Source organism: Macaca fascicularis, chromosome 1 (assembly GCF_037993035.2).
Source record: "Macaca fascicularis isolate 582-1 chromosome 1, T2T-MFA8v1.1".
Classification (NCBI taxonomy): domain Eukaryota; kingdom Metazoa; phylum Chordata; class Mammalia; order Primates; family Cercopithecidae; genus Macaca; species Macaca fascicularis.
Window position 1 is genome coordinate 179,476,165 of NC_088375.1, and position 13,048 is coordinate 179,489,212.

Genomic DNA, 13,048 nt, shown 5'->3' on the forward strand with positions numbered 1-13,048 from the left:
TTTTATTTTTTACTGCAATAAGTCTTTATTTTTCATACAGGGTGCCACTGTAGGTAACCATCAGAGAACATATTGCTATTTTCAAATATGCAGACTGAACAAAAGCATTTTAGCATGCTGCCTTACCGTACATAGAAAACTGGTGAACATCTTCAGACACTAAGACCAGGAAATAAAATGGGTTAATGCTATTTGTTGATACGTTTATGAATCATTCAGCAGTGTTAATATAAGCTATATTTACCTGCAAGCAGAATTACAATCACTCACTCTGGCAGCACTGGGCAATTCTAAAATGCAGGTCTAGTGAAAGGTAGGTACAACCAGCAAGCAAGCAAGGATCAGATGCCATGTCTACTTCTGAAAGCAGTGACTGATTTGGAACCAGGGTCTGCAGATTTTAAGAATCGATACAGCCACCTTAACAGCTTAATATTGAGCTTCCCTTACTTTGTATGTTGGCAGTCAACAAAAGTGAGAATTTCTGAAACAAGCTAAATAGGATTAAAAAGCAAAACGCTGTCCAGGTAACAACAGAATTGCTGCTTCACAACTTTTGCCCAGTTCTCACCTGTTGTCTTACAAAAACCCCTCATCTGGTAAGTTTTAGTGAAAACCTCTAGCGACTGTAACAGACTTTTCTCAACCCAGCTCTAGATACTAAGTATCAGAAACAAGGCTTGTGAAGTGGATGTGTCCACAGGAAAGTGCAGTGTTTCTACTGGAGGTGTCAAGTTTCCTCTCCATGTTGCCAAAGGAATCTGCTCCCATGTAATCAGCCTGGCCCTGTTCCCACTGCTCCTTCCATTCTTCTGAGGATACAAAAGCTGGGCCATAGTGGGGATCTCCCTGAGAGAGATGTGATATGGCTCCTGAGACATCTTCCACATTTATGTATGAGCAGTTGCCTTTGACAAGGCCAAATTGTTGAAGTAGAGGTAAAATGATGGTGGTAAAGATGTTCCACCAGGATGAGAAACTCTGAATGAGTCATGTTGTGATGGTGGGACTCACTTGACACTTTTTGTTTTGGGATCATAATTCCATGGTTTGCCTCATCCCAGGAAATGCACAACTTTGGCACTTCCGCCAAACACTTTAAATGCTGGGAGGCAGGAATATATAGAGATGCGACTTAGGCTATAAATAAACAGCAGGTGTTTTCTGATATCTGTTGTTGCCCAGCTGTTAAAAAACGTGTTCTGTATGCTTTGTTCCCCCACCATCAAAACTACCTTGCTCAGAAGCAAGATGCAACAGCTGATTATATGTTTCAACTGAAGGCTGATAAATTCAGAATTGAAGCAGTCAGACTACCCTGTGTCAGGTGCTGCTGACAATTCTTCTCTCTCAAAAAGATCATCAATATTTGCTGGGACCAGAGTATCTGCATCCATGAATACACATTTTGAATAATATGTAAGCGACCAGCAGTGGAGCTTTGTCAGCGTGACACCCAACTGTGACCTCTTCATTAAGCTTAGATGAGCAGAATCACCACTGTCCAAGACATCTACCATGATGACTTCATCAAAGACTCTCTTTCAAACTTTTCTCATGGAGTCTGAGACCTGTGGGGTGGGGAGCACGACTAGCCTCCTGGTGGTCCTGTGCTGTTTCAGAGATGAGTCCGGGACCAGGGCACCTTTGGTGTAGGCATCATTTGTGGTCAGTGTCACAAAGGCCTGATCTGTCATGGTACTGCCAGAGGTGCAGGTGGACCAGGGCAGCCACAGGCTGGTGGCTCAGAGAAGCCAGTGCCTGGAGGGAGTGTGGCCAATGAGGAGGCACAGTGGGACTTAAGTTGCTTATTATATGTACTCCCAACTGCTTGTTGAAACTAAAGTGAATCCTCCCTTAAATAAGGTATCAACTAGAACCTCAGGTCATCTCTATAGTTTTTAAAACACAATTTTCCATTTCAAAAAAACTATGCTGATAAAAATATAAGAAGTGACTGATAATCAAGAGAAAAATCAGACAATAGAAACAGACCCACAAAAGATCCAGGTATGGAAGTTATCAGACACAAACTATAAACAGCTGTGATTAATGTTTGCGAAATTAAATGACAAGATAGCTTCAGCACAGATGTGGAAGTCATAAAAAATTAAAGTGAATTTATAGAAATATATACAATAACTAAAATTAAGAACACAATAAGTAGACAACAGCAGATTAGGCCAGGCGCGGTGGCTCATGCCTGTAATTCCAGCACTTTGGGAGGCCAAGGCAGGCAGATCATGAGGTCAGGAGATCGAGACCATCCTGGCTAACATGGTGAAACCCCATCTCTACTAAAAATACAAAAACTTAGCTGGGCATGGTGGTGGGCACCTGTAGTCCCAGCTACTTGGGAGGCTGAGGCAGGAGAATGGTGTGAACCCAGGAGGCGGAGATTGCAGTGAGCCAAGATCACGTCATTGTACTCCAGCCTGGGCAACGGGGCAAGACTCTGTCTCAAAAAAAAAAAAAAAAACCCAGCAGATTAGATATAGCTGAAGGGAGAATTTGTGAATGAGAAAAGAGGCAGAAAAAAATATTGAGATGAGCATGAAGAGAGAGAAGAATATAACACTTTAGGAGGCCAAGGCAGGTGGATCACTTGAGCCCAGGAATTTGGGACCAGCCTGGACAACATAGTGAGACCCTGTCTCTACAAAAAAAAAATTTGAAAATTAGCCAGGCAGATGGCTCATGTCTCTACTCCCAGCTACTTGGGAGGCTGAGGTGACAGGATTGTTTGAGCCCAGGAGATTGAGGCTGCAGAGAACTGGGAACACACCACTGCACTCCAGCCTGGCAACAGTGTGAGACCCTGTCTCAAAAAAAAAAATTATAAAATAAACAAACAAACATAGGAGACAAATGTGATTTGGTGAAAAAGGTCTCACATTTATGTAATTAATGTCCCAGAAGGAGAAGAGAGAGACAATGAAACAAAAGCAATATATGAAGAAATAATGACCAAGAATTTTCCAAGCTAATGAAAGACCTCAAACCACATACTCAACAAACTCTACAAACTGCATTGAAGATAAATACAAAGAAAGCCACATCTAGACATATCACACTAAAACTGCTTCAAAGCAAGACAAAAGACAAAAAATTGTACACTGCATAAGAAAATAAAATTCAACTTTTCATTCCAAAGTGGTTACCTAGGAAGGCTAACTGGTTTTGTCTCCTTACCGGGTTCTCTCCCTTCACTTTTCCTCCCTTCTAAACCATTCTCCAAATTGAGTTAGGTTGATCTTTCTACAATTTAAGTAGCATCATTTCTGTCCTCTGCATAAATGTTTCTGTGACTTTCCATTCCCTCAGAATAAAGTTCAATTTCCTTATTGCAGTTTAAGCGGCCCTCTTGGAACTGGTGTCTGTCCACCTTCTTAGCTTCTTTTCTCACTACTACATGTTGAATATCTCTCATCTGAAATGCTTGGGACCACAAGTTTTTCAGATTTTGGACATTTTTGGATTTTGGAATATTTGCATATACACAATAAGATATCTTAGGAATGGGACCCAAGTATAAACACAAAAGTCATTTGTTTTATACAAATCTTATTTTTATTTATTTATTTTTTAGACAGAGTCTCACTCTGTCACCCAGGATGGAGTGCAGTGGTGTGATCTCGACTCACTGCAACCTCTGCCTCCTGGGTTCAAGCGATTCTCCTGCCTCAGCCTCTTGAGTAGCTGGAACTACAGGTGTGTGCCACTACGTCAGCTAATTTTTTTTTTTGTATTTTTAGTAGAGATGGGGTTTCACCACGTTAGCCAGGATGGCCTTGATCTCTTGACCTTGTGATCCGCCTGCCTTGGCCTCCCAAAGTGCTGGGATTACAGGCATGAGCCACTGTGCCCAGCCTTTATACACACCTTATACACCTAAGCTGAAGATAATTTTATTTATTTATTTATTTATTTATTGAGATGGAGTCTCTCTCTGTCACCCAGGCTGGAGTACAGGGGAGCGATCTGAGCTCACTGCAACCTCCACCTCCTGGGTTCGAGCAATTCTTCTGCCTCAGCTCCTGTGTAGCTGAGCTCACAAGTGTGCCACCATGTCCAGCTAATATTTTTTTTTTTCAGATGGAGTTTCACTCTTGTTGCCCAGGCTGGAGTGCAATGGTGCAATCTTGGCTCACTGCAACTTCCGTCTCCTTGGTTCAAGCGATTCTCCTGCCTCAGCCTCCCGAGTAACTGGGATTACAGGCAACCACCACCATGTCTGGCTAATTTTTTGTATTTTTAGCAGAGGCAGGGTTTCACCATGTTGGCCAGGGTGGTCTTGAACTCCTGACCTCAGGTGATCTGCCTGCCTCGGCTTTTCAAAGTGCTGGGATTACAGGTGTGAGCTATCACTCTCTGCCTGAAGATAATTTTATATTAAGTCAATGCAAAAGTAATTGCAGTTTTGCCATTAAGAGCAATGGCAAAAACTGCAATTACTTTTGCACCAACCTAATACACATTTTTAATTTTATGCATGAAACAAAGTTCGTATACATTGAACCATCAGAAAGCAGAGGTGTCACCATGTGAGCTACTGATGTAGACAATCTGTGATTATCTGGCATCACCATCACTCCTGACTATGAATATGTATGCTACCAATAAGCAATTTTTTTCTTATACCATTCACACTTAAGTACTTAACAGTAAAAAATATGGCATATGCTTAATACAGTGAAAGAATAATGTGTTCAGCATACCTAAACAGGGCAGTATCATCCCCAGAATACCTATATTAGCTGTTAAACAACAACAATAACAAACAATGGCAGGCTTTCAGTTTCCACCCACGTTTTGTCTGCAATCTATCACATGAAGTCAAGTGTGGAGTTTTCCACTTATGGCATCATGTCAGCACACAAATTTTCAAATTTTGGGGGCTGGGCATGGTGGCTCACACCTGTAATCTCAGCATTTTGGGAGGTCGAGGGAGGCAGATCACTTGAGGTCAGGAGCCTCATTGAGACCAGCCTGGCCAACATGGTGAAACCCTGCCTCTACTAAAAATACAAAAATTAGCCGGACATGGTGGCAGATGCCTGTAATCCCAGCTACTTGGGAGGCTGAGACAGGAGAATCGCTTGAACCTGCGGCAGAGGTTGCAGTGAGCTGAGATGGCACCACTGCACTCCAGCCTGGGTGACAGAGTGAGACTCCAAACCAAAAAAAAAAAAAAAAAATTCAAATTTTGGACTGGGTGCAGTGGCTCACATGCCTATTATCCCAGCACTTTGGGAGGCCGAGGTGGGAAGATCACTTGAGCTCAGGAGTTTGAGACCAGCCTGAGCAACATGGTGAAACCCCATCTCTTAATAAGAAAACAAAAAAGAATAAGAAAATAAATTTTTTTCCCCAGATTTCAGGTTAGGAATGCTCAATCCATCTCTCTCTAGAATTCTATACTCCACTGGCTTTTAATTCATCCAAATTGCTTTATTTTCACCCACAACAGGACCTTTGCACATGCTGTTCCTGTTCTTTTGAACTTTCTCTCCTTATTTCATACTCCTTTTCCTGGCTTTCCAACCTTATGTCAGATTATAGTTTGAATGTCATCTTCTCTGGGAAACTTTTCAGTTTTCATAGACTTGGTAATTACCCCCACAGAGGGCAAGAATTTGCCCCTTATGTCCTGAAATTCCCCCATCAAAGTACCTATCATGCTTTATGACTATTATTTGTCGATTTCCCTTTATTATAGACGGTAAGTTCCAAAGGGGCAGAAATTGTGTAATGTTTTTCTCATAGGTGTCTCCCTAGTCCTCAGCCTGGCTCAAAGTAGATATTCAATAAATAATCTGAAAAACTACTTATTAACATTAGAAAACCCTCAGTCTTCAAGATAATTCATCATACCTTACTTCTAGATGTAGCTATTTTTTTTTTTTCCTTTAGAACCTTTCTAGAGAAAGAGGTATGGGAATTGAATGTAATTTAAATTTTTAAAAATCTTCTCAACATTTTCTAGATTTTACTGCAATAAAAATAAAAATGTAAATGACAATTATGAATATTCATATCATAGGCCCCACCCCTGCTATCCCAATTCCACAGTTTGAAGTACTCACTTGCTTTCTTATATGCAAAAAAAGTATGATTATACTACTCGCATCCTCAAATGACACTCTGCCTTTTCAGTCACTCCAGGATCCGGTTCCAAAATGGACTTCCTTGTTTTTTGTGGCCTTTTGTGGCTCCTTTCCAGTTTTTATCACAGACTTTGTTTTTCTCTGCTTCCTTCTCTGCTTCCTCTTCTCAGCTAAGCACAGCTTCTTCTGTCATGTTCTATAAACCTGCCACCGTTGATGAGTCTTTTAACGTGCCATCTGATTCAGTTGGCTCTCTCATGACCTCTTAGATTCAACCTCAAATTTTAGTGACAATTTTTTCGTTACCTGTTACTTCCTCTCTCCTTGTAATTCATTTCTTAGTCACTAACTCTTCAAACACAAGGCAGAATTGAATGCCCTCACTTTGCCATCATCAAATTTTTGTTTGTGCCAAGAATAGTACCTGGCACCTAGTAAATAGAATCATTTTTATTCTATTTATTAAATTTATTGAATATATTATTTATTGAATTATTTATTGAATAAATTTATTCAGATAAACATTTAAAACTTCATTGTGTACCTAGAAGTTCATACTTAACAAAATTTTATTTCAATATATACATTGTGACTCAAACCAATTATAGGCATTCCTTCTTGTCATTGTTGTTCAGAAGTATGAGAAGGTTTCCTTTTGTTACTTTTAATTCAAAAATTAAGAGACTTTATTTGCTTTGGATATGAGGTCTAGGCTTTATAATGTCGCATTTAATGGAAAAAACAAATACAGTAACTTCATTTAAAAGTAAACAATAGTGACAAATCCACCCTGTAAATCAAATTGCTGGTGTTTATAAATATAGGTGGCAATTAACTAGGTACGAAGGGTTCGTGGTCCAGGGGAAAATATGCCAGCAGAGTGCAGAGACAATGTCTGGGTACTGGCACTAATTTTTTTTTTTTCTTTTTTTTTTTTTTTTTGAGACGGAGTCTTGCTCTGTCGCCCAGGCTGGGGTGCAGTGGCCGGATCTCAGCTCACTGCAAGCTCCGCCTCCCAGGTTTATGCCATTCTCCTGCCTCAGCCTCCCGAGTAGCTGGGACTACAGGCGCCCGCCACCTCACCCGGCTACTTTTTTGTATTTTTTAGTAGAGAGGGGTTTCACCGTGTTAGCCAGGATGGTCTTGATCTCCTGACCTCACGATCCGCCCATCTCGGCCTCCCAAAGTGCTGAGATTACAGGCTTGAGCCACCGCGCCCGGCCTACTGGCACTAATTTAATATTTGGTGTATGTGGAGATCTTAGTGCGTGCTGGTTTGGCAACAGCAGGGGTTTGATGGGATGAAAAAGAAAGGTTAGTTGGATTTCAGGTTCAGGAAGAAACCAGGATGAGGACATTACAAGATGAATTCAGCAAGTATGTAAGAATAGGCATAGGAGATGAACTCAGCAAGAACGAAGGAATAGGTATCTGAATCTTGGGAAAGGGTGGGAAAATAACCTAGAGAACTATGAATTGAAGGAAATTGAAGAGGAAAAATAGCAAGGACTTAGGCCCAGGACGGCTTTGAATGCGGCTCAGCACAAATTCGTAAACTTTCTTAGAACATGATGAGAGTTTTAAAAAATTTAATCAGCTATCATTAGCGTTAGTGTATTCTATGTGCTTTCTTAGAACATGATGAGAGTTTTAAAACATTTCATCAGCTATCATTAGTGTATTTTATGTGTGGTCCAAGACAATTTTTCTTCTTCCAATGTAGCCCAGGGAAGCCAAAAGATTGGACACCGTTGGCTTAGATAGTGGAAGTCAAGGGAACTAAAGATATGGCCCCAGAGTGCCAACGCCAAAGGTGAGAGAGAAGAGAAAGCAAAGAAAGCAGGCCTTCAAAGGGGTAGACGGATGCTCAAAGGTGGAAAGAAATAGGGATAGGATGCTGCCCAAGAGGCAGGGACAAAGAATCAGAGCCAAAGACTGCGGTGAAAATGTGGGAAGGCGATGTCCCATGTTCGAACGAGTCTGTGGTCGAAGTAACAAGAGTCTGGGTTTCTGGAGGTTTTCACACAGAGAACTGGGATTTAGATTTCGGGCTGAAAAAATATATTTTGGACTCCCAGGGGATTTCAGGGTAAGAGTTCGGTAGAGTTCAGTCAGTTTGGCGGAGACAGGTGGTCAATCTTGAAAGGAAAATTCGGACGGCTGAGAATTAATTTCAACGGGTTTAGGGTGATTTCGGCAAGGGCTGGCGGGGCTAGGGTCGAGTGTCAGTGAGCGTGAATTTCAGCTCAGGTGGTCCACGCGTCTGGTTTGGGCAGTAATTTCTGTAGGCAGCCAGGCGTATTCAGGCAGCGTTGCGGGTGAATCTGCGTGGGATGAGGGTGGATTTCCTTCAGGACTGCGGTGCATTTCAGGCCGGGGTGTAGGTGCCTCACAGCCGCGGCGAGGCAATTCCCTCTAGGATGCGGGGAGGCTGGTCGGGCGGCGCCGGCCAGGGAGGGGAAGTCCAACGGGGGCTCGGAGAGGCTCGGGGGACTCGGACCGAGGGAAGCCGCGTCGCGGCTGCGGAGGCTCGGCCGGCCAGGGGATTTCGGCGACATTCGGCGCTGCGAGCTGCGCGGCGCGGTGCGGCGCTGCGGCCCCTCCCGCCCCGGGGGAACCTGTTGCCGGCAAAACGGGCGGGCGGTGGCGACGACGGAGGAGCTTCCCTCGCCTCTGCCTGGCTGCGCGGCAGCCCTTTCACCTTAGGCACGCTCCGCGGCGCGGCCCCTTTCTCTGCTCCTTCATTTGAAAGAAACAGACTACGCCGCAGCCACCCCTAGTCAGGCAACGGCGAGCACGGTCACCTCCCGTGCCGCTTCCGGGAGCGGAGGCGCGGCCCCGCGGCCCGGGGAGGAGGAGGCGGAGGGGGAGGAGGCCAACATGGCGGCGCGCAGGGCTGGGCCGGGCAGCCGCCGCGCCTGAGCGCCCCACCGCCCTAGCTCGGCTCGCAGAACCCACGCCCGCACCCAGCCTGGCCTGCGGCTGCGGAGCACGCGGGACAGGAACGCAGGGGCCAACCTGGGCGCGGAGGCGGCGCGGGGGGTGCGCCGCGCGGTCCGCCAGGCCCGGGACCCGTAGCTTCGCCGTGCGTTCGCCGGGGCGACCCGGAGGCCCAAGCCATGGAATCGGAGGAGGAGCAGCACATGACCACGCTGCTGTGCATGGGCTTCTCGGACCCCGCCACCATTCGCAAGGCCCTGCGCCTGGCCAAGAACGACATCAACGAGGCCGTGGCGCTGCTCACCAACGAGCGGCCGGGCCTCGACTACGGCGGCTACGAGCCCATGGACAGCGGCGGCGGCCCCAGCCCCGGGCCCGGTGGGGGCCCGCGGGGCGACGGCGGAGGTGACGGCGGCGGCGGCCCCTCCCGCGGCGGGAGCACCGGAGGCGGGGGCGGCTTCGACCCCCCGCCCGCCTACCACGAGGTGGTGGACGCGGAGGTGAGGAGGGGCAACACCAGACCTCTGTGGGAAGCCACTGGGCTGGAGTTACTGGGAGGGGACACACCCCGCTGGGCTTGGTGTGGGAAGAGGGCATTCGGCGGGGGCTTTAGTGGGGGCGGGGCGGAGACAGAAGCCCCAGGCGACAGTTGGGGACCGAAGTCACTTGATTGGGGTTAAGTGGGGAGAGGGACCCTTAGGAGAGGCGTGTAAAAGGGAATTAGGGATGCCGAGAGCAGAGCTGTGGGTTGGGGTGAGGAGGGGTCCCTTAGGTTTCCGGCTATGCACGCAGACGATGGGGAGGAGGTTCCAGGGCCATCATCCGAGATGGGAAGACAGACACTCGAGCGTATAGTGAGAAGGATGCGTGCAGTAGGGCGTCGGAAATGGGGTACTGGTGCACTAGGCTAGGTCGGAGATTTTGTGGCACGAGGTTTCAGTGAAGGATTGGCGGAGGTACCAGGTTCAGAGTCAGAAAAAGTGGTGTGGGCCGGCCGGAGTAGTGGTCTTTGACAGGATCACAGGAAAACTGTTGGGGTTAGGAATGAGGTTGGGGTTTTAGTCAAGGATCGGAAAGAGGGGACATTGAGTAGGATTTAAAATGAAGAGGGAAGGGGCCGGGGCCAGGAATGAGGACTTGAATCAAAGTCTGGGTTGTGGGCACTGGACTTGAATAAGATCAGGTATTAGAGCAGTGGGGATTGCACTGAGAGGGCAGAGGTGGGAGGCCTGGGCAGGGATGGGAGCTGAGGAGGGTCTAGGCAGGGATGGGAACTGGAATTGGAAGATAGAGCTGGGACCAGGTCTGGGTAAAGAGGGAGTGCTGGTCATCGGTAAGGTCAGAAATGAGAGAAAGCTAGACTGGGGAAAGAGATTGTAGTCATATTGAGGTGCTATGCAGAGGGCACGGAACAGGGTGGGAGCCCAATGGGAGTGGAGGAGGAGTCTTGAGGCTAATGGCTTTGATCAGAGACCTCAAGTCTAGGTGGAGAAAACTATGCCTGTTTAGTTTGGGGTGTGAGCAAGGAACATGGGGGAAGAAAACGGACTCTTCTACAATGAAGAAAAAAGATCAACCAGAAGCAGCAGTGCTTTTCAATAATTACTTTGCAGAAACATAGCTCATGGCAGGAATTTTGGTCAGATTCGTTGGGCAGTTCATTTCAGGGGCCGGTAGAGCAGCTTGGCCTGACCACAGAAAAGCACAGATCTCAAATTATTGGGATTGCATTATTAGGTAGAGATACGAATTTGGAAGCTTAGAGAAGCTAAGCCTTCTGAAAGACTTTTTCCTGAGCAGTTTTATATCCTTTTAATTGTATGCTTTTGCAACAGTTTCTGGGGCTGAAGTAGCTTGAGCAAGAAGGTGGCACTTAAAAAAAAACTGGTTTCTGCACAAGATTTTCTTTGGCTTCCACACTTTGACACAGTTGCTAGATTGCCCCTGTAACCCACTAACTCAGCTGTATCGTTGACTAGTATTTGGAAATAAATATTGTTATTATTCCTAGTTTGGGAATTTTTAAAAATTCCCATATAATTGAGTAACCGTACTTAAGTCACTTTAAGAAATGAGCTTCTCATTGCCAGTTCCTATCACTCCTCCCTTGTTCCTTCTAGTTTTGACCCAGTTTTGAAATCAAGAAGAAAGCCGTTGCTTTTTCAGAAGGTGTTTGTATAACTGCAAAGCTCAGTGTATCCTCATTATGTGAGAAATTTGATTCTTTTTTTCTTTTGTCATACCTTTTAATTTCCTGTGATTGGAAAATCAATTTAAATTACAATGCTTGGTGCATTCATGTTAACATTAGCGCTAACCTTAGCTTACTGCCAGTACATGTACGTACAAAGAATTGGGAGTGGCTTCTTATGTGAATGGCAGGCTAAGGAGTTTGGTTTGCGGTAAATTAAAATCCATAAAATCTTCATCTTTTCGAAGCAGTGCATCAAGTCCTCATTTCTCCTAGACCTGTGGGTTTGGCCTGGGGGAGGGAGGCTGCACTGTTTACTTTTTAGAGTTCTAGAGGAGCTGGTGACTGAGGCTGCTTTACCCAGGAAGCGTGTTGGCAGAGGTTGGCAGGCTGACACTTTCCTGACACACAGGAGCCTTTTGGGAACATTTAACCCAGAATGTGCCTCTGTGGTTTAAAAATCTTAATGCATGCCACCTATGCAACTTCTTGGTCATCCTTGGTGTACGCAGTTGGGAAACTGAGGCTCTTGATCTTGGGAAATAGGGAAAGGCAATAAATATTATCCAGCATCTACAGGGTGTCAGGCCCTGTCTTAGGTGCGTTATACAGTTTATTTAACCCTTGGTGAGAGAGTTAACGTAGCCATTTTAGTGATACGATTATGTAGTGGGTGGCAGAGGCTGTGAACCCAGGTCTCTGTCTTCAAAGTCAGTGTGCTTTTCACTCTGCTCAACTCATGGTTTTGGGATTCAATTTGTTTGGTAACATTATGGATATTAAGGAAAAATAATGAGGGAAAGACAGATTTTGAGGCTACTGTGCAATGATGTGGTGAGCACCAATCAAGGCATTAGGAATCGAATAATGGATAGAAAATAAGGTGAATCAGATTTTTAAAAAAGAAGCATACTTTAGAAATTAATAACTGGTGCAGCTCCCTTGTTTAACAAATGCAGCCTTTCAGGCCCCAAAGGGGAAGTGACTTGTCCCCACAGAGTCAGTTAATAGAAGAGGTGGGGCTAGTACTCAGGCCTTTTTGCTCTAAGTCCTGCACTCTTTCGGCCTCTCTTTCAAGGAAAAAGGAATGGGACACAGTAATGGGTTAAAGGGAAGGAAGAAAAGAGTAAAAAAACTGGGTGAAGATTGTCAGCTATTATATAGTTAACCCTTTTTATTTCTAAAAACAGAACCTTATTTTAAATTATATCCATTTCTATTTGCTGCATAGGAAATTTCAGTTTCATTGTCTTCTTTAAAAATGGGAAAAACAGAATAAAATCTAATTGATTAGAAAAGAAAAAAATGACTTAAGCTTTTTTTTATATTTGTAGTTTGGGGACAGCAATGGTTTTCTCTTAATGCCTTCCTGTCCCAGGGGCAGGGAGTAGAGTGGTGAACAGAACATGGTGTTTACATTCTAGTGGGTCTTAGTCCAAGCCTCTCATTTTACAAGAACTGACTGCCCAAGGTCATGTAGCTAGTTAGGTAAATCTGTTTGGGGCCCTACTGTAATTAGTGGTTGGTTTAAAAATTAATATTTGAACAGTGAAAGCTGTTAACTTCCGGTTCAGTAGAAGCAAGGAGAATGCAGATAAAAAAGAGCCAGATATCTAGCAAAACACAGAACTGCATAGAAAGCCACCTTGTTGATATCCTCCAATTAAGTAAAGATACTGTTTTTCAGAAAAGATGTGTTTGGTTCTCACTGGTATTGTTGGATGTAAATGTTCTTGGTCTCTGGGTCTGGAAGGGACTTTGAGAAGCTGTCCAGTTTTGATTTTGAATAGCAATACTTCAAAATCATTCC

The 13,048-nt window shown here is 45.0% G+C and overlaps 1 protein-coding gene and 1 pseudogene across 4 annotated transcripts in view; one reads left to right on the top strand and one right to left on the bottom strand.

Moving 5' to 3' along the window:
* Positions 1 to 660: 660 nt before the first annotated feature.
* On the bottom strand, positions 661 to 1,697 carry LOC102141232 (glycogenin-1-like; annotated as a pseudogene).
* A 7,271-nt stretch (positions 1,698 to 8,968) lies between these two features.
* Positions 8,969 to 13,048, top strand: part of USP24 (ubiquitin specific peptidase 24) — a 148,945-nt gene continuing 144,865 nt past the window's right edge. For all 4 annotated transcript variants that reach the window (XR_012419749.1, XR_012419742.1, XM_005543253.4 and 1 more), the window contains exon 1: positions 8,969 to 9,547. Coding sequence is in view for 2 of the 4 variants with exons in the window: in XM_005543253.4 (XP_005543310.3) it covers positions 9,227 to 9,547 (321 nt within the window). In the remaining 2 variants the exon portion in view is untranslated. The remainder of the gene's footprint in view (positions 9,548 to 13,048) is intronic.